The sequence below is a fragment of the Chiloscyllium plagiosum genome, unplaced genomic scaffold (assembly GCF_037043375.1).
Source record: "Chiloscyllium plagiosum isolate Xiang-an unplaced genomic scaffold, Cpla_swu_hap1 HiC_scaffold_28, whole genome shotgun sequence".
Taxonomy (NCBI): Eukaryota; Metazoa; Chordata; class Chondrichthyes; order Orectolobiformes; family Hemiscylliidae; genus Chiloscyllium; species Chiloscyllium plagiosum.
In genome coordinates, this window is record NW_028270166.1 from 32,010,547 (window position 1) to 32,032,863 (window position 22,317).

Sequence of the window (22,317 nt, forward strand, 5' to 3'; positions counted from 1 at the left end):
TAAAGTTTTAACACAATTTGTTTGTTAAACTCCTCAGAAACCAGGCCAATGCTTATCACAACTAGTTTAGAGAACGTTACCTCATCAATAAGAACTAAAGGATTTTCAGTCTTTGTTTTCTTCAAGCATTGAATGGCTTTTCCAGGCATAGCTCCAACATACGTTCTCCTTCGAAAAAGGAAAGAAAAAAACATATGGTTTGCTACTACTGCTGACCACCTTTTTATGTAAACGATGTAAATATTCTACAGGTGACAGCAACAAATACAAGAATATCTGAAATAAATCAATACCAAGCCCGCAATGGCGCACGCATAGGCTAGCTATTATGGAATTCAATAGATAAAAATTCAGTGATGCATTTTGGCAGAAGAAATAGAAAGCAGCAGTATGAACATAATGGCACTGTTTTTAAGATGACGCATGTGTATTGCTTTAGATTTCTGCCCAAACTAAAGTTTACAGAGATTTAGCAAAATGGTTCCGGGCATTGAGAGGTTTAGTTTCAAGGTTAGGTCAATATTGTTTTCAATTAAGTAAAAGGAGATTGAGGGGCGATTTAACAGTGGTGATCAAGATTGATGGGCTTGGAAAGGTAGACAAGGAAATCTCTTACTATTAGCTGATTGTTGGCTTGTCCATGTACAAAGAAGCAAGGCTTGGAAAGAGATCCAGTGCGTACGGGAGGAAGATATTTTAAAAAAAGTTGCTGATCTGGAATTCGCAGCCCACAAGGGTGGTGGATATGGAAAAATCTTTTGATTAAAAAAATTAGACTAGGCACGTGAAGAAAAGTAACTTGAACGAACACAAGGGCCAAGCAGGGAAGTAGGACTAACTGCAGGGCTCTGTAGGGAGCCAGCACTAATTCAATGGACCAAAAAGCCTCTTTGTGAGCTATAAATGACTAAGTATAAAAATGTTGCGTAAAGAAAAATCAACAATGATAATTACAATTTGGATAGCAGCAAGAGGCAGGTCATTGTGTCACCTGTTGTAATGCACTGTGAGGGAGTACTTTGTTTTTAATGATCAATAACTCATTAATTAGCAATTTAAGAAATCAAAATCCTCCTAGCTGATGCCACAAGGTTTGTGTTAGCTTTTGAACTCAGTGTAAAACATGATCTTGCATTCAACCTCTTTATCCTGAATTCAGCAGCACACACCCAAAAGCAATCTCATTTTAACTCTTGCACTTGTCGTGCATCATGAATGTTCAAATAGCTTTCCTTATCTCTAATATTTCTTACGTTCATTATGATACAAATAGGTGTACCTCCGAATACACAGCATTAATTTCTTAGTCTACTAACCTTGTAAAGAGTGCGCAAATATGTAGACACTTAAAAATGCATACATTTAGTATGAATAGAACAGTGCTATTTACATTACCTCCATCCCTTTAAGTTATGCCCAAAAACACCACAATGCAAAATTAACACAATTATGTTAATATATCATTAGTGTCATCATATCCCTAATGGAGCACAGCCGACAGCAAAAAATTTAACAATGTTACCTGCAGGAATTCTGTAGTACTGTTTATTTAATAAACAATGCTACATAGGTATTTATAAAGGAAATGAGCATAAGTGAAACAGCACGTAGCTACACTACAGTACTGCACAGCCACAAGTGGAATGAGGGGGAAGAAATCCACCAGGATTCCTGTTACTGATCATTAACCAATGAGGACCATGAAATGAAGCTGGGGTGAAAATTGACTGAAGTAAAAACAGATGATCACAAAAATCTATACTTTTTAGATACATTATTTTAAGACTAATTTGCACTTAAAACACTAGAATTGCATTTATTTCAATATTAACAGCTATACATGGAATGCCATTTGCAAGCTTTTATCACAGTTACAATCAGGTGCAAATAGGAGAACTTTAGCAATGATATTACTTAAGTGCAGATGATTACAATACCTGTGACCCTTGATTTCTGCAACATCAGTCATTCCTCCTACACTGAACCGGAAATATTCTCGATTTAATGCTCTTGCTATAGATCGAGCAATGCTGGTCTTACCAACTCCAGGTGGACCACAGAAACATAGAATTTTTCCTTGGGTTGTACCACGCAGCTGGCTAACTGCAATAAATTCCTGGAAACATGGAAGAGATGTCCCATTACAAATTTAGACTTACAGATTTACCTCACCTAACAGGAGTGTCATATCATCATTACAATGAAAACTTTTTACAAAGCATCATTAAAATCAGTAGGAATTTCACTAACTGAAGAGACCAGAGAGTACATTGGGAACAATTGAGGTAATTAGTATTGATCGAATTAAGGCAGAGCCCAATAAGCAGGAGGTAAAATGGAATAATGAGTTATGCAGATAAATTTTGATATGGAAAATTGGTAGAGGAGAGCATAAATACAGTCATGGACTGTTTAAGCCAAGATGGCCCATTTAGATATTTTATATCCTTAAATTTTGCATCAATGTGGACAGTTTCCATTGGGATATATCTGACTTCTGAATTTAAGGAGAAAGCAAAGGAAGCATCTTTTAAACCCATGTGGAATTAACTTAAGTGCTTATACGATGATCTAAAATGTTTAAATTTTAAATGTATAGAAAGTAATTCTTATTATATAGGCAGACTTTCCCCTCAGTATGCCAGCAGCTCAAAGCAGTCTCTAATTGACCCCAACAACTCTGAAGGATGATACGGAAATCAAGGGATAATTAATCCAATTTTGCCACTCCAGGGAAATAGAAGGGATCTAGTCAGCATTTCTCCAAGCTGAAGAGATCTTCTAGTAAACCTTTTATACTATCAGAGCACAGATCAATCCCCCTTTGATGTATATAGCACTGACAACTGATCAGCTCATACCAGGATGCGTTTTTTGACCTCCTCCATGCCATAATGATCCTCCTCCAATACCTCGTTGGCTCGCTTAAGATCCATATTTTCTTCACTGCATTTTCCCCAAGGCATTGTTGTCAGCCAGTCCAAGTAATTCCGAGTTACACTAAACCAGGTGAAATAAAAATATTAACCAACAACATCGAAAGTAAACTACAATCATGCAGCCCACCAGTTAATGACTCTTTTGCAGAACTGCTTATAAATTAAAAATCAAAGCTTCACACACACTAAAAATTAATTTGAAAGCACTGAGCAGATCTCATGCTAAGTTGGATGTTATGCTGCTTATTATTTTAGTCTTACACTATACAATATAAGCACAATCTATTAATCTGCCAAAAGGGTTACACTGCTCCTTTAAAAGTTGAGAGTCTAACTACCCTAAATAAGAAGCACACAGTCAATTAGGGTTAAATTAAGGTAACAGAACAGATTTTTACTTTAATTATTTTAGACCTATTTAGAGCTATGATACACTTACGAAGCAGATGGGACATGAACCCATGCCTCCTGGCTCAGATACTGTTATTGGGAAATCAGTGACGGTAGCATCATTGAATGACAAGGGTCAGAAGTTAGACAGCCTTTAATATCAGTTTGGAACTATTTCAAAGGATAGTCCTACAGCATTTAAATGTTAACCATGTTTCGCTCTCCACAGATGTCAGGTTTACTGACGTTTTTTGGCAATTTGCTTTTATAATATTGTAGTTGCCATTTCCCAGATGTTCCTCATTTTTACTTTATCTACTCTGGTTCATTTCCTTTTCTTAAAAAAAAAACCCAGTATTTTGGCACTCCTGTTCCACATTTCTGATTTATTTCCTGGCCAGCTAAATCTGCACTTCATTGATTTGTTTCTGTTCTCTCCTTTTCTGTTTAATTTAAGCGGATTTAATTTCTAGTATAGGGCAACGCCCATATCAGTGGAATCATTTGCCACAGTTTCAGTTACCCGTGGTTTACCGTGGCCAGATCATATTATAGGGAACGTTCCGAGGCTGCCAGGAAGGTAAATTTCCCATTAAAATGAATGAGTTTGCTTCTATCTGCGGTAGGTCCTGGGACATATCTCCCACATGTATGGGATGTGGGGAAGAGAAATAGTACTGCTGTATTCCATTCCTTTCCAATTGGTCCTCACTACTTCAAAGCTGTTGTAATCTCCCTATTTACACTTTTCATTAAAACATTCATGCCCCGGTTCAGGTCACAGATTTCTTATCACAGTACTCTGTTTTCCCACAACACTTATGTTAATTTTGCTGTTTGTTTCTATGCCAGTCTGTACGTGACTCTGAAAACTTTGAGATTATCATCCTTGAGCTGCAACTTTTAAATTTTGGCTCCCAACTTCTGCTGTTCCATTAACAGGATTTCCTTTCTGTTCCTACTTACATTGCTTGTTCTGATTTGAAAGAAAGACAACAGATTATCTCTACCCACCACCAAATTCTCTTCAGCCATCGTGGGATATCCCTTGCTCTGGCAACCACATACATTAGTGACTGCAAAGGATCCCATCAATCCTGAGAGTTATGGAGATGTCTATTACTTCAACACTTTCTGGTCTATTTTGATGCACACGAGCTCAGATTCTCAGATCCAAGGAATTTCAAATGGTATCAATCATGCCAATATTCAGGGAAGATCCATATTTCTGGCCGTATAATGGATAGAATGATATTGATGAAGTGGCTGGAGATTACTGATCCTTGACAGTACCCCAAGTAACCCCTTAGTCTAAGCTAATTGGCCGATTAGTTCCTCCAGTTTTTAAACAAAGGGATTATCCTGACTGAGTACCGACAATTAATCCAAAGATATAAATAACCTCGATTCACATAAAATGAAGCAAGAAGTCTCCATTTTACAAAATGACTCTTTTGTATGGAGTAATGTAAATGTTTGCTCAGCCCTCAAAGTTGTGTAACTTAACAGCTACATTCAGCATAAAATACTATTAAATTCAATTACAATCAAGATACTTCCATGGGAAATAGCAGACCTAACTTAGAAATCATGATTTGCTCTCATAAGTCATATCAGCATAATCGTTTTACCTTAATTCTGCGATGCTATTTCAAAACATTACTGATCCTACACTGCACTTAACATATTAACATAATATATTATTGAAAATAAATATTAACTGTTTTAAAAATGCTCTTCATATCATTTACCTGCCAGCTTAAATGTTTCCCATCATGCAAAGGGGCTTTGCAAGATTCCTAATATTTCAACCCATCGTGACTTTGATTTAACTACCCCTTTCTCCCCAACTGCACTTCAATTTTGCAAAAACAGCATTCCATTTCCTTCACTGGCAGCTAGTTTTAAACTTTAAATTACAACTTTTTAAAAAAATGTTCTAAAGGTGATACAGAGCTCAGGAAACTTTCTTCCCTATTAGTCGTGTGATTCTAGAAAAAGTTGTTTTAGAAATTTCCACAGGATTCTCACTTGAACTCAGAGGAATGATTATCGAGTAAGTTGAGTTTGTTCAGCTCTTCATCAATAACCTCCATGATATGTTTTGGAACTACCAGTTCCTTTAACCTCTCCCGAAATTTCTCCTCAATGGCATCTTTATCTTCCTTCTCCAGTCCCAGTTCTTTCTTAATAATCTTCAGCTGTTCCTGGAGCAAGTACTTACGATGAGTCTGCTTGATTTTCTCTTCTACCTAAGAATTATGAACAAATACTAGCTTCACAGTAGGGTCAATTTTATATTTCATTAATACAATAACAGCAGATACTAAAATTGAGCTTTAGTCAGTAACATATGTTTGCTTTTAAATGAAAACCCAAGGTTACAAAGCTACCTTGAAGCATCACAGCAAAAATCCCTAGTGTGTGTAAATATTCTGTCCTCTGTGGCACCAGAACTCATGCTCCAACTCAGTCTGGGCTAAAATAACCCAAAGTCAGATAGGTTTACCAGTCAGGAACAACAACAAAAAATCTCATGTGTACAAGTGTATCCAGAACAGCTTTAGCAATCAACAATTCTTGCAGATAATTGAGGATCACTTTTGCAACAATCTGGAAGGTGATTAGCCCTTTTGAACAGTAACAGCGAAAGACAGCATCAATTAGATATTTAGAAAGCAAAGAAAGAAAGCAAAACAAAGCACAAAATGAGATGTAGTGTCACCTCTCGTCCAAGACGCTGCTGCAGTTTGCTCAATTCAAACTCTTTTTTCAACAGAGAGAGTGCCTTGTAGAGTCGATTTGGAATCTAAAGAAACAAAACATAAGACAAAACACCAGGTCAAGTTATCCACTCACTGGGTTTCATGGGAATAAAATGTGAAATGCTGCAACACTAAATTTGTCAGGTCTGTATTTGCAGATTATTCAACTGATACACAATTTGCCTTCAAATATTTCACCAGGCTTGAAGGCAGGGAGGTTGGGAGTTGACAGATAAAAAGATATTTTAAAAATGTAAAATGAGACATGGTAAGAATGTTAATAGGACATGGAAAATTGAAGAGTTTAGGAATGAACGAGTAGAATGATGGAGGTTTCCAAACATAGGTTATGTAAACAACATTTTTTAAAAAAAATCATTCATGGAATGAGGACATCGCTAGCTATTGCTCATCCTAACAGCCCACAGGGCAGTTAAGAGTCAACTATATTGCTAACGGTTTGGAGTCACATGTAGGCCACACCAGGTAAGGATGGCAGTTTCCTTCCCTTCAGGACATAAATAAGCCAGATGGGTTTTTCCCAACAATTGACAATGGATTCATCATTGGACTCTTCCAGATATTTAATGAATTCAAATTCCACCACCCGCTGTAGCAGGATTCAAACCTGGAACATTACCTAGTCTATGGATTAAGTACAGGATAATACCACTGGCTGTCACTTCCCCTAACATGGAGAGGCTTAAAGATGAGCAAGTTACGGGGTGGTGGGGAACTAGAAGTTTGTGGAGAAGGTAGAAATAGTGAACAAAAATGCATGATGGATAACAGATCAGTTGAATAAGTTGAAGGTTTGAGAAGTTGAGGATGGCGAGGCTACAGGGGAGACTATCAAACATTTATTAGAACAGTCCCAAGGATGGTGAATCATCATTAGACTGGAGAACCTAGGGTTGTTCTCCTTTAATAAGCATTTACAATTATGAAGGTTTGGATAAAGAGCATAAAGAGAAGCTGTTTCAATATTTCAGGAAAACAGTTGTGAAGTGGAAGGAAGGAAGGAAGGAAAATGTTGTTAGTTTGATAGACAAGTTTATTGGACAATTATCACAAGAGAAACAGTCAGCATTGCAAAGCACAAAAGCAAGGAGACATATGTGCAGTGAGGGAAACCTTTAAAACCAGTTACTGAGCTACAATCTTTGGTCTGAAACCAAGATGCAGTAGGGTTTACTTTTAGAAAAAACATAGAAAGACAATTCCAACTATATCATGAAAAGGACAGGGCAATTACTATTTTCTTCAACGTGGTGAAAAAGTCAGATTACCTGAAGTGGAGTCACTGACTGAAGTAGATGATGTTGGAGGGTAGTGAACAGATAATGGAATTTTAAGCTCATTTTTGGGTAGAAGGAACAGATATATGGGTAAGTTGCATCTGAACAAGTAGCAAGGAAAGGAACAAACAAAAGAGGAGTAGAATTTATCACGGGAGTCCCAAACGACCTTCTCTAACTACAACTTTCTACTCTGTCATCCAATCCTGAATGCAAACACTCTATACAATCAACACAGGAATTCTTGGACATCATCAGAAATATACACATAGACAAAGAAGAAACCATGATATCATTCGACGTGACGGCACTGTTCACTTCGATTGACAAAGCCCGAGCCAGAGAAACAATAGCCAACCTACTGGACATACAGAACAGAAAACAGGACGCTGAACCTATCAACAAAGACGGCATATTTAAACTACTGGACTTGTGCCTCACAACACACTTCACATTCAACAACCAGATACGAACAAATCAACGGAACACCCATGGGATCACCAATCTCGGGACTCATAGCAGAGGCAGTTATGCAAAGGTTAGAACAAACAGTCCTACCACAAATTCAACCCAAACTCTGGGTCAGATATGTCGATGACACGTTCGTAATCATTAAAAACACGGAAATAGAAAAAACACACTGGATCATCAACGCCACACTCTCAGGAATCCGATTCACGAGAGAAGAAGAAAAGGATAGCCAACTCCCATTCCTAGACGTGATGGTACAGAGAACACCAAACGGAGAATTCACCACAAGGGTATACAGGAAAGCCACACACACAGACCAAGTCCTAAACTATGAAAGTAACCACCCCAACACACACAAACAAAGCTGCATCAGGACACTATTCAAAAGGGCCACAACACACTGCAGTACACAAGAACTGCAAAAAGAGGAAGAGGAACACCTACACAAAGTATTCGCCAAAAACGGATACCCGCGCAACTTCATCAACAGATGCCTAAGAGAAAGACCACGGAACGAGGACATACCACAACCAAAAGGACTAGCCACACTACCATACATCAGGAGCATCTCGGAACTGACAGCCAGACTACTGCGACCCCTAGGACTCATAACGGCACACAAACCAACAGCCACGCTCAGACAACAACTCACCAGAACGAAGGACCCGATACCCAACATGAGCAAGACGAATGTAGTGTACAAAATACCATGCAAGGACTGCACTAAACACTATATAGGACAAACAGGAAGACAGCTAACAATCCGCATACATGAACATCAACTAGCCACGAAACGACACGACCAGCTATCCTTAGTAGCCACACATGCAGACAACAAGCAACATGAATTCGACTGGGACAACACTACTATCATAGGGCAGGCCAGATAGAGAACAGCCACGGAATTCCTAGAGGCATGGCATTCATCCACAAACTCCATCAACAAACACATCGACCTGGACCCAATATACCAATCACTACAGCGGACAGCTGAAACTGACAACCGGAAGCGGCAGGGACAGGCCACTATAAACACCGGAGGAAACATCAAAGAAGCGCTTCGCAGGAGGCTCCCAAGCACTGATGATGTCGCCTAGCCAGGGGACGAAACGTTTGCAACAAAAACTTCCAGCTCGGCGAACAGAACCACAGCAACGAGCACCCGAGCTACAAATCTTCGCACAAACTTTGAATCCAATCCTTCTATTCCAGTTTCCAGCATGTATGCACCTACTGTACCTTAAAGCCTTCAGAGAAGCATTCAACCAATCACTTTTCTTCTTTAACCTTTAGTCTATTGTCCAATCTGTTCAAAATTCAATTATAAAATCCTGTTCCAATTTCTCAGAAATTCTTAATCTTCCCCCTTGCAGTTGTGGGAGGTGATGTAAAGAAAAGTTTATTTGTACTACCTACCCTCTACTAAAAACATTCTAGCATTTAAGCCTTTTTTTAAAATCTGCTCACAAGTTTAATATAATTTAGGACTCAATTATGATGGGGTAATGCCCATTTGATTTTAGTATTTGACAAGTCAGATTCTCAACAGGAAAATATAGATTATAATTATTTTTGTTTTATTTTTGATACCAGACATGGACAGATTGTCTTTTGAAGCGAGGTCCAGTAGATTGGGCTTGGGAAGAATGAAAGGTGACCTTATTGAAACATTCAAGCTTTTTAGGAGACTTGACAAGGCAGATGCAGAAATGTTGTTTCCCCTCATGGAAGAATCTAGGACCAGAAGACATAAATGTGCCATCTGAGTTTTAGACAAAGAGGAGGAATTTCTTCCCTCAGAGGGTTCCGAATCAAGAGAATTCTTTGGTGCAGTGCGTCGTCAAGCCTGGTCATTAAGTACATTTAACGCAGAGATAGGTTTCTAAGCAGCAAGGTGAATGGTGGAGCAAACCCAATGGACTGAATGGCCTACTTCTGCTCCTAAACCTTACAGCCTTATCACAATGAACTTTTACTAAAACATAAGCATGCAACAATACAGCCTTTGTTTTAACAATATAAACATAAAAGAGTAACAGAAATAAACAGGTTATAACCTGATAACACAGAATCAAAGATTTTTAAACACATACTAGAAATAACCCATGTACTCTTCACTGTTTGAATAGAAACAGCAGCCATGTATTGCAATCACTACAATCAGAACACTTTACAACGATTGCACTTCTAATATCAGTGTTGTACTTCTACCATGACCCAGTGAGGCTCATTTAGAAAGGACGACAGACAGTGTATCTTCTATTTAATGTGTTATAAGGCTTGAAATAAAATTTTAAACTGTAACTGGAATTGTACACTACATAACTCAACAACTTCAATTCTTTTTCTATTTTTGAAAAAAAATTCAAAAACTTTACTTCTTTTCCACTCACTGTCGCCAATACTTCAGTCTGGGATTAATAATGACTTATCTGAAGATAATTTCACTACTTGAAATTCTTTTTGGGGAACACAGCTTGACACGTTTCTCAATTGGAAAGCTTCACAGTTCTTTTGAGTTCGATACATGTTTCTTTTCTAAATGACTTTCCAGCACAGACTAAAAATGAAAGTTAGATCTGGAATGTCCTCCCACTACATCCTCTGTTCAGTTCTCTATCAAGTCTGAGTAACTTCCTTTCACTTCAAATTAAGCATTGTGGTTTTTAAAGGCTTATTATTAACCCTAAATACACACATTGTATATAGAATTCCAAGAATCGAAGCTTGCAGTAAACAATATTAAAAATAGACATTGAATCTCTCAGCTTCATAATGATATATTGTTCTATTTCAGCTTTTGTATATCCTTGTGATGCAGAACAAGGGCACTGCATCATCTCCATGCTGAATATCCTTTCCAAGAACTACGAAACTGCTCAGTTCCTCCTGGATTGCTAAACCTAAGCATTGTGTCACCAAACTATTACCGAATTTACTTGAGCACCCGATGTTGTTATATCTTGATGCTGTGTCTGATAGGCCATGCTTCTTCATATCAGCTGCTTAGCTTAAATTTAAAGAAAAATCAGCCGTTTCTCACATTTCTAAATCACTTCCTCCCTCTAGGAACACACATATTATTCTCAATTATACTGTCCACTTCGAAGCCCTTCCCTGGTCACAAATACAATAACTCCCACTACTTTTTATTAACTTTCCTTCTTACATACAACTTCAACATGTTAACTCATGTCTCATGAGAACTGAACTTCAATGACAACTTAATCATAATTTCAATAAGGTCTGTTTCAATGCTCCTCTTTACCACAAAGAAGGGTAAAAAAAAAAATGAAATGATTTGCCTGGGATTAAAACACAATTGATTCATAAATAGCCTTTAGGGAAGGACATATGCCATTTTTATAGAGTGTGACTTTCACATACTCCAGTTTCAAAACAACAGATCTGGCTTAATTCTGATCAAAAATGGGACAACAAACTGCTTCATTAGATCAAACCATTATGGTGGTTCAAGAAGATGGCCCATAATCACGTGTTCAGGGCAGGCAGGAATCATCAACAAACACAATGTGTGCGTATGTGTGTGTAAGAGAATATAACACTTATGTTCTTAAGAACTGAAATTCACTTCCACTGAAATCACCTTTGCTGCTATGTATATCTACAAAGCACTGATATGGTAGCAGAGCTGCATTGGGCTCTTGATGAAATTTTATGAATACCTTATTCACAGCAACAAAATGAGGAAAATGGGAAACCTGTAATGGATTTTTCTATCTGAACAATCTGAACTGACATCTTACGTTGGTCTCCTCCAGCACTTCCTGTAGCTCATGCGATTCTGCACCCGTAAGTGCCGCTCCCATGTCACTCAAATAAATTGGATTATCCACCACCCTCTGTCCTGCTTGCATCATCTGAAGCACCGACTCTCTGAAACAAAATGTATAAAGCAGCAGTTACTTTCATTCAAAAATGAGCTTGAACTAGAACAGCATTATTGTTCTATCACAGGCTAATCAAAATTCTGGATAGTGACATTTGCACCACGACAACAAGTCTCTCAAACTTGACTGAGTTTGTTTTGAGGAAGTGACTAAGAAGACTGATAGGGGCAGAGCGGTAGATGTTGGTTACTTGGACATCAGTGAAGCCTTTGACAAGGTTCTGTATGATAGACTAATTAGTAAAGTTAGATCACATGGGATTCAGTGTGAGCTTACCAACTGCATGCCAGATTGGTTTAACAGCCGGAGACAAGAGTGATGGTGGAGGGCTGTTTTTCAGACTGGAGGCCTGAAACCAACAGTGTTCCACACGGAGCGGCGCTGGGTCCACTTTTGTTTGTTATTTACATAAAATGATTTAGATGAGAATATAGAAGGCATGGTTAGTAGGTTTGCAGATGACACCAAGATGGTTTTAGATTACATTACTTACAGTGTGGAAAACAGGCCCTTCAACCCAACAAGTCCACATCGACCCTCCGAAGAGCAGCCCACCCCCCCTACATTTACTCCTTCACCTAATACGACTGGCAATTTAGCATGGCCAATTCACCTAACCTGCACATCTTTGGACTGTGGGAGGAAACTGGAGCACCCGGAGGAAACCCATGCAGACACGGGGAGAATGTGCAAACTCCACACACAGTTGCCCGAGGCAGGAATTGAACCTGGGTCTCTGGCACTGTGAGGCAGCAGTGCTAATCACTGTGCCACCGTGCCGATATAGTGGACTGTGAAGAAGGTTATCTAAGATTACAGAGATCTTGATCATTTGATTCAATCAATCAACAAAAGAGTGGCAGATGTAGTTTATTTTGGACATATGCAAGGTAGTGTATTTTAATAAAACAAATAAACGGTAGGACTTTTACAATTAAAATTTGGGCCTTGAATTGTGTTGTAGAACAGAGAGACCTAGGGGTTCATTTACATAATTCTTTGGAGGTTTGCATCACATATAGTTAGGTGGTTAAGAAGGTATTTAGCATTCATTGTTCAGACTTTTGAATATAGGAGTTTGGATGTTATATTGAGGTTTACAGGACTTTGTACACTTGGGCGGCACGATGGCACAGTGGTTAGCACTGCTGCCTCACAGCGCCAGAGACCCGGGTTCAATACCCGCCTCAGGCGACTGACTGTGTGGAGTTTGCACGTTCTCCCCGTGTCTGCGCGGGTTTCCTCCGGATGCTCCGGTTTCCTCCCACAGTCCAAAGATGTGCAGGTCAGGTGAATTGGCCATGCTAAATTGCCCGTAGTGTTAGGTTAGGGGTATGGGTGGGTTGCGCTTCGGTGGGGCGGTGTGGACTTATTGGGCCGAAGGGCCTGTTTCCACACTAAGTAATCTAATCTAAAAAAAAAAGAGGGTCCCTAATATCCAGACTGGTCGCTCTGTTATAGGAAAGATATTTTCCCTTTCTTGACATTGGTTTGAATCTGACGCCAAATTGTGAGCACATCCAGGTGCACAGTGCTGTCATCAAGTGAAGCTAGGAGCCAATCACCTTGGCATATTACAAAACATAACAAACCAGGAAGTAAAATGTAATTATTTTCCTTCAGTTCTAAATTGAATTTTACAGTGTGAATTAAATGTTTGTGACAAATATGGGACTAGGCAGAAGTGGATATCAAAGCTCAAAAATAATGTAAATCTATTTTTACCTAATGGAGAAATTTGATAGTCACAAATGTATTTTGATCATTATTCCTCTGTGCTTTCTGCCTTAATTCTTTGATTCATTGTCTGCAAAGATCTTAATATTGCTGAAGTTCTCACATAGTCATAGAGATGTACAGCATGGAAACAGGCCCTTCGGTCCAACCCGTCCATGCCAACCAGCTATCCCAACCCAATCTAGTCCCACCTGCCAGCACCCGGCCCATATCCCTCCAAACCCTTCCTATTCATATACCCATCCAAATGCCTCTCAAATGTTGTAATTGTACCAGCCTCAACCACTTCCTCTGGCAGCTCATTCCATACACATACCACCCTCTGCGTGAAAAAGTTGCCCCATAGGTCTCTTTTATATCTTTCCCCTCTCACCCTAAACCTATGCCCTCTATTTCTGGACTCCCCGACCCCAGGGAAAAGACTTTGTCTATTTATCCTATCCATGCCCCTCATGATTTTGTAAACCTCTATAAGGTCACCCCTCAGCGTCCGACGCTCCAGGTAAAACAGCCACAGCCTGTTCGGCCTCTCCCTGTAGCTCAAATCCACCAACCCTGGCAACATCATTGTAACTCTTTTCTGAACCCTTTCAAGTTTCATAACATCTTTCCGATAGGAAGGAGACCAGAATTGCACGCAATATTCCAACACTGGCCTAACCAATGTCCTTACAGCCGCAACATAACCTCCCAACTCCTGTACTCAATACTTTGACCAATAAAGGAAAGCATACTAAACGCCTTCTTCACTATCCTATCCACTTGCGACTCCACTTTCAAGGAGCTATGAACCTGCATTCCAAGGTCTCTTTGTTCAGCAACACTCCCTAGGACCTTACCATTAACTGTATAAGTCCTGCTAAGATTTGCTTTCCCAAAATGCAGCACCTCACATTTATCTGAATTAAACTCCATCTGGCACTTCTCAGCCCACTGGCCCATCTGGTCAAGATCCTGTTGTAATCTGAGGTAACCCGCTTCACTGTCCACCACAACTCCAACTTTGGTGTCATCCGCAAACTTACTAACTGTACCTCTTATGCTCGCATCCAAATCATTTATGTAAATGACAAAAAGTAGAGGGCCCAGCACCAATTCTTGTGGCACTCCACTGGTCACAGGCCTCCAGTCTGAAAAACAACCCTCCACCAGCACCCTCTGTCTTCTACCTTTGAGCTAGTTCTGTATCCAAATGGCTAGTTCTCCCTGTATTCCATGAGATCTAACCTTGCTAATCAGTGTCCCATGGGAAAAGCTTGTCTCATGTCTGGGGCAGTGTGCTGCAGGAATGGTGAGCCATTTCTGAAGCGATGCACAAGGTGAGTGGATAATATGGACTCATGAACAGGTGACAAAAACCATTTTTTCAGAAAGGAATGGACTAGGATGTGGACTTCTCCTTCCAGCTCCAAGAACTGGATTGAATTTCACTCCCGGGAGATACACATGTTCTGGTCCCAAGCCGATAGGACTCCGATGAGGAGGATTAGTTTTGGGCTGGAGCACAGCCAGCTGCCACCATGGTTTGCTGCAATGTTTCCCGGGGGCCTGCCCAGTGGGAGGAGTGCCAGCAGGATCCACAGCACTAACCTCCTGGGAACTGAGCCCATGACTGGGAAAGGCTGCTGTGCTGAATGGAGTCCTGGGCTGAATGGCAGTCCTGGGCTCTGTGCTCTGATGCTGGCTCTTTGGTACATTGAGGAGATCCTGGATGATCACTGATCTCCAAGTCAATAGACAATAGACAATACGTGCAAGAGTAGGCCATTCTGCCCTTCGAACCAGCACCACCATTCATTATGATCATGGTTGATCATCCTCAATCAGTATCCTGTTCCTGCCTTATCTCCATAACCCTTGATTCCTCCACCCTCAAGATCTCTTTCCAACTCTTTTTTGAAAGTATCCAGAGACTTGGCCTCCACAGCCTTCTGGGGCAGAGCATTCCATACACCCACCACTCTCTGGGTGAAGTAGATTCTCTTCAACTCTGTTCTAAGTGGCCTACTCCTTATTTTTAAACTGTGTCCTCTGGTTCGGGACTCACCCATCAGCGGAAACATGCTTCCTGCTTCCAGAGTGTCCAATCCTTTAATAATCTTACACATCTCAATCAGATCCCCTCTCAGCCTTCTAAACTCAAGCGTATGCAAGCCCAGTCGCTCCAATCTTTCAGCGTATGATAGTCCCACCATTCTGGGAATTGACCTCGTGAACCTATGCTGCATTCCCTCAATAGCCAGAATGTCTTTCCTCAAATTTGGAGACCAAAACTGCGCACAACATTCCAGGTGCGGTCTCACTAGGGCCCTGTACAGCTGCAGAAGGACCTCTTTGCTTCTCTACTCAATTCCTCTTGTTATGAAGGCCAGCATGCTATTAGCTTTCTTCACTGTCTACAGTACTTGCATGCTTGCTTTCATTGACTGATGTACAAGAACACCTAGATCTCGTTGTACTGCCCCTTTACCTAAACGACTCCATTTAGATAGTAATTTGCCTTCCTGTTCTTGCCACCAAAGTGGATAACCACACATTGATCCACATTAAACTGCGTTTGCCATGTATCCATCCACTCACCTAGCCTATCCAGGTCACCCTGTATTTTCCTAACATCCTCCTCACATTTCACCCTGCCACCCAGCTTTGTGTCATCAGAGACTTTGATAAGTCCTTGCTCATGACACTAGATCCTCTTTCAGCCTGTGGATACAATTGGATGGTGAGGTGAGAATGTGGTGCCCATTGAAGTGAAGGAGACTGGGTCTCATGGAGAGCTCATGTCCCCTCAGGCATCCCCCCTGCGGGAGAGGGAGATACAATCTGAGGGAGAATTGCTGTTGTGTGTCCAGTTTGATGGAAACCCTTGGGGTTGAATCTCCCTGGGGGTGAATTCCCTGGACTGAACCAGCAGTGAGCCTGGAGAAATGGTGGAAACGACACCAACAGGATTCCCACTGGTCTCCCACCCAAGCTGCAGCCAATTCTGGGCCTGCCCTTTCGGAAGGATGTCATGTCCGAAGGGATGGGGCAAGGGGAGATTTCCCAGAATGGGACCAGGGATGAGGCTCTTCAGTTCTGTGCAGTGACTCCCGAAGTGAGGATTGAGGGGATCCTGGTGGATTGTAAGGGAGAGATGAGGAGGCGCTGGACCATATATTTCAGCTTGTGTTTCCTCCAAAGTCAAACACAACTTGGCCATCCGTGCCTGGGGCATGCTTTGGGACTGAAGGAAATTAAGGAGAGCAGCAGGCTGCCAGTCACTCCCAGGACAAAATCCCCACCCCCTCCCATCCTCTCTCTACCCACCCCACTCCCAACCGACCTTCCCTCTCACCTCCCGGCTTCAGGGATTCCCGGTCGCTGCTCTAACGCTGTTTATTCCTCATTCTGCTCTGGGAGTTGTCTCCGCCTCAGTCTCCATTTCCCCCTTACAAACGGCCAGATTTGAAGCCTAAATTTATAATCTAATTTTGCTTCTCAACTTAACTCCACTTCTTGAAGTAACAGAGGAGTCCTGAAACTTGTACTTCATCTAGATTATAATATATACACCTCAAAATGATATGCACAGGAAGAAAATTATTGATTTAAAAATGTTTAAGCACCAAATGTCATATGACTTGCCTATAAAGTGGATTAAGAGCAATGATGTCACGTATTGTTTTCACAATTTCTGCTGTAAGTGCCTGTCAAGAAAAGGCAGACATTATTCAGCTTTTCCTCATTTCAGGAAGTGTATAATTAATATTTTGAAACAGACAACAAGCTATTGCACATCACAATTTAATAAAATAAAATATGTGAGAGAGCACAGCATGGAAACACACACCAAGAAAATCCCTGCCATGGATATAATCATACATTTACATCTGTTTGCAGTGTCTCAGGGCTAGTGAGGGGAAGACGGGTCAAAATGTGTTGCTGGAAAAGCGAAGCAGATGAAGCAGCATCCAAAGAGCAGGAGAATCAACGTTCCGGGCATGAGCCCTTCTTCAGGAAGGGCTCATGCCCGAAACGTCGATTCTCCTGCTCCTTGGATGCTGCCTGACCTGCTGCGCTTTTCCAGCAACACATTTTCAGCTCTGATCTCCAGCATCTGCAGTCCTCACTTTCTCCTAGAAGACAGGTCAAATCAGAATTCCTGTGATCAGTGCTTTGTAGGTAGAAAGTAAGCACGCGATAAAAATGGACTCCGATACCTACAATGGCCAAGCACATGATTTCATTAGAAGCCTCCCAATAGAATCGTTCATAATTTGTCCAAAATTCTGGAGATTTCTTGTTACTACCAATTCACTTACAAGACATCACTACTTCAGAACCACTAGGAAAAGTGTTAATTTCCTTGCACCAAGATCTTTCTTTGCTCTATATCTTTCCTTGAAGAAAACAAAATAAAAAGCACTGAAATAGGAATCTGTACTAAATTAAAAGTAATAAAAATGATTTTGGGAAGAAGTGGATCAAACAAAAATCACCCTTTTACAACTTACTTTAACTTCTTCTGTGACTTGAAAGTCTTCATGGACTACATTTTCCACCTCTACCATTAACAGTTCACCTATCGGAGCAACAAGCGACTCAATGCTTGTATCCGCTGTTGAGGATTGGCTACCTCCTTCAACAGTTCTCTGATGTTTTTGTTTCCCCTGTGCTTTGTCTTGATTTTGCTCAAATTCTGCAGGAACCATTTCATCACTATTTACTTCCAACTGCCTGGTTAACTGGATTCTAGGGAACAAAATAAAAAATAATCTTGGGTCCATTATTTAAACTAATAAAAATCACCCAAAACAGAAACTATTTAAAAGCTGCAGCCCTGTTTCAATGCCAACACACTCCTCTGTGTCACATAGCTGTGGATTCAAGTCCCATCTTCAATATTCAGCAGTACTTTTTCGACTTTAAAATGTTTTAGGACATTCTGTAGGTGCAGCATCTTCCTCCTTAAAAATTCAATAGGACTGGGAAAATGTTCCAAAATAAAAAGGAGCTTGCAAATGAAACAGACAAGGCAGCAAAAATGTTAAGACAGCATCAAGGGAAGAAAATGAATTGAAAAGTTTTAGGAAACAGTTTTAAAGTTAAGGGTTTCAACAGGGGAAGAGAGGTAAAAGGCAGAAAAGAAAATGAGCCAGGTGCAGGACAAAGAAGAGGATGGGAAAATTGGTGGGGGATACAAAGAGGACGGAGCAGACAGAATGATAGAGAATGATGTGTGTCTGCACATGTGTGTGTAGAAGGAGAGGAAAGATAAGTGACAGGAATAGAGAAGTACTGAGGAGCTGCTGAACTTGGCAATGTCAGCTGGTGCCCACTAAAACTTGACAGCTAGGGTTTCTACTGAGCTTAGCATCAGTTAGCAGCCTGTGATCCAGCACCATTATGTCCAGGCAGGTCCTGTGGCCTCAGACAGCACTGTAGCATGACGACAGACTGCAAATCACATGGTTTGGCGTGTCAACAAGTTTGAGAGAGAGGGGTTGCTATCAAATTGTGCCAACCTGGTCAGGTAAGGTCCTGTTGTAACAGCAATGCACAGAGGTTTCTAGTTCTAATAACATAATGATGTTAGAGGAAAACAATGTTAAAAGTGACTTTAAACATTGACTCGCTGTATTATGTTCTTATATTTGGAGAGCATAATGCAATTTACACTAATACTTCTTCTACTTACTTCTCTGTCTACTCAAGCTACTGAGCAAACTTGGTTGGAGACAGAATGTTAGTTGAATCCTAACTGTTATTGATTGGGTCCAAATTAACACACCTGTATTTAACTAGTTTTTAAATTTATAATTTTTCCACATTGACAATTCATACTTCATGATCATTTATGGTATGTCATTTAGTGCAACAAAACTGTAAAAAGCAAACTCAGTTTATTGGTTAATTAGAAATCAAGTAACTCAATCTGATGTCCAACGTACCTTCTGTGTCCCATTACAATCATGCGCAATCTGTCGCCTAAATCTTGCATCTCATGGATCTGGACGAATGTTCCTATCTGGTAAATCTCACTCAAGCTTTCAACTGCATCAGATTCATTGCTGTGAGTTTATAGAGAAAAAGATAACATTACATTGCTTTGCTTGTATTATCCTTGCAGACCAAAAGGTAGGAGAACTCAGAGTGGTTCCAAAACAAATCGTTCACTGTATCCCATTTAAAAAGGTTAATTTCTCTTCTTCAATTAATACTGATTGCAAGTCAGTTTCATCTAAGAGGTGCAGTCTAAATTAAGTGAGACTGAAGTCATAAGATTTTCCTATTCTTCTAATCAACCTATTGGATTTTCTTACACACCTCTGGAACAGGTGGGATTTTAACTCAGGCCTCCAGATCCAGAAGTAGGGACAGTATTACTGGCCACAACATTTTCCTTTACTTTTACAATTTTCTTCCTTCCTGTCTTGAATTAGCTTTTCGGTGGCTTTTAGCTGTGATTTCAGTAAACTAGTCCAGTGAACAGAGGAGACCTTTATCTATCGCCCTCAAGAAATATCACAGAACTAAACTTGCTTCTTAATAGATGATAGTCAACAAGGAATCAATCTGTATGTGAGCTGGACACTAAGTGCGAACAAATTTTTATTGGCTCCTGTAGAGTTTAGGAAGTTAGGGGAAAGGAGAGGCAAGGTTGGTATCAAAACCAACTTCAGTTTTGTCCCTAACCTACAGATGGTGAACCTTCTATCAAGAAACTATGAAGGTCAGGAACAAAAGCCTACAAATTTATTCCTCAGCTTCGTCTAAGTAAGTTACTGCAACTCAGTACCGATGTCAGCAACACAGAACAAGGAGAAAACGTGGGTTCCTTAAAACTCTGCGAGGATACTCACTGGTTACTGGGCCATCAGGGGAGCCAAAAAAGCAGAAAACACTAACTGAAAATTTGTCATTTAGTATATATTAAATGTTGTAATAATCATTGTACAAGGAAAGCTATAAGCTAAGTTTAAATAGGAAATAATAGAACAGAAAAAGTCTGTTCACTTGAGTTAAAGACATAGAAGCCTTAGTTTGCACAAGATAGATTTAAATGGCCATGATCAGGTAGAGTATCTTTTTGTAGACCAACCAACTGGTGACATCCCTGTTCAGGATTTAGTGGTCTAAACTTCCAAGTGCACTATTTATTGTCCTATATTGCTGCAATGATCTATTTTCTATCTCTTCTGCCTTTCTAGGAGTCTTGGAATCATAAGCACAGAAAGGGGCTATGTACTTTGAAAGAGCTATTAACTTAAAAATTAATTCCTCTTTTTTTCTCCCCCTATAAAGTTTCAGCATTTGTATACTCTAACTATTCTTTAAGCACAACCAATGCAATGCTGCTTCACTAACACACACTCTATAAACTGTGATGTGCCATATAATGTCTATGCAGATAGTTAGATGTTAGGACAAATCACTAAAAGCCCAAATATTGCTTACTTGTCATCTTTTTTAAGAAACACTCCTGCATATGGTTGAGCCAAACGTATTTTTCTTCGAAGTAGTTCCATTAACTTTTTATTCTTTACCTATGCAAAGGGATAAAACTTTCAGATTTGTGCAGTTACTGGTATTTATTAAACTTTTAGTAGTTAAGATGTGAATTTTTACATCAAAGCACTATAGCAACATGCTTTTCTCATATTTAGCCTCAAGGATCATTCATCACTGTATATGGGATGATGTACTGTGCACGTGTATACACAGAATATATATTGCGGGATGGCTACATCAGTGCTCAGCACTTTCAAGTAGTTCCATTTAGTAGATCATCTTCACATCACCCAAGTTGGAAGGCTATTCTCCACAGGAGGTATCATAATTCTGTCCTCGTCACACTTAAACAGTGAGTAAGATCACACTTAACCGTGGAACAGTGAAAACAGTTTACTCAGAGATTGAACGCAGTACCTATCTAGTTTGCATAAAGTGTTGCAAAAAGTGTTATGTATTTATTTGCAGATCTATCTTGAATGTATACAAGGTATTCTAAAACTATCAAAAAACGAAATTACTGGAAAAGCTTCTAAGGGTCACTGGACCTGAGATCTTAACTCACAGATGCTGCCATGCCTGCTGAGTTTTTCCAGCAAATTCCATTTTTGTTTCTGATTTACAGCATCCACAGTTCTTTCAGTTTTATTCAGTATTCTAAACTATGGTATACTTAAGCAATTCATTATTAATTCAAACCAATTTTAATCAAGTTATTTTTTTCTCAAGTTTATTGTCTTACAATTAAATGGAAAGCACAGTTAACTTTTTATGCTCAGTTGGTACGGTAATTTTGAATCGGGAATAGAGGACTGTTGATCTTAGATGACAAGAAATGTTTTTTAGAACAAGATAGATTTTATGATCAGATAAATTATCTATTCACAAGGTTGACCATAACTCACTTGCATTCTCAAGGTTCTAGTAAAAGAGTAATAATCAGCGAAAAGGAAATGTCCACTGTTTATGCAACCAGACTGGCTGCCCTTTTCTAGCTATCTGACAAACAGCACTAGCAAATGGATTAAGAAAAATACTGTTCGAGTCAGCTATCCAGACTGGAAAGTAAGTGGCCTTCAAGAAGATTGGCTCTTCATATTCAAGAGTTTCTACATTTTACTGCTGTTTTGGAGTTCGGACTACTACAACAGACTATTTTTAACAGGATAGTGAAGTATTGTTCCAATAGCATGGGGAATCATGTCTTATGAGCTCAAATGAGTTTTTTTGAAGTAGTAACAAAGAGGCTTGATGAGGGCAGAGCGATGGACGTGATCTATATGGACTTCAGTAAGGCTTTTGACAAGGTTCC

At 39.9% G+C, this 22,317-nt stretch overlaps 1 protein-coding gene across 1 annotated transcript in view; it reads right to left on the bottom strand.

Annotated features, from left to right (window-relative positions):
- Window positions 1-22,317, bottom strand: part of lonp1 (lon peptidase 1, mitochondrial) — a 47,805-nt gene that overhangs the window by 22,142 nt on the left and 3,346 nt on the right. Inside the window, exons 2-11 of the mRNA XM_043721032.2 lie at window positions 20,952-21,040; window positions 19,445-19,564; window positions 18,008-18,245; window positions 17,139-17,200; window positions 11,631-11,760; window positions 6,055-6,138; window positions 5,361-5,581; window positions 2,862-3,000; window positions 1,938-2,116; window positions 81-168 (exon numbers count right to left, since the gene is read on the bottom strand). Of these exons, the coding sequence (XP_043576967.2) occupies window positions 81-168; window positions 1,938-2,116; window positions 2,862-3,000; window positions 5,361-5,581; window positions 6,055-6,138; window positions 11,631-11,760; window positions 17,139-17,200; window positions 18,008-18,245; window positions 19,445-19,564; window positions 20,952-21,040 (1,350 nt within the window). The remainder of the gene's footprint in view (window positions 1-80; window positions 169-1,937; window positions 2,117-2,861; window positions 3,001-5,360; window positions 5,582-6,054; window positions 6,139-11,630; window positions 11,761-17,138; window positions 17,201-18,007; window positions 18,246-19,444; window positions 19,565-20,951; window positions 21,041-22,317) is intronic.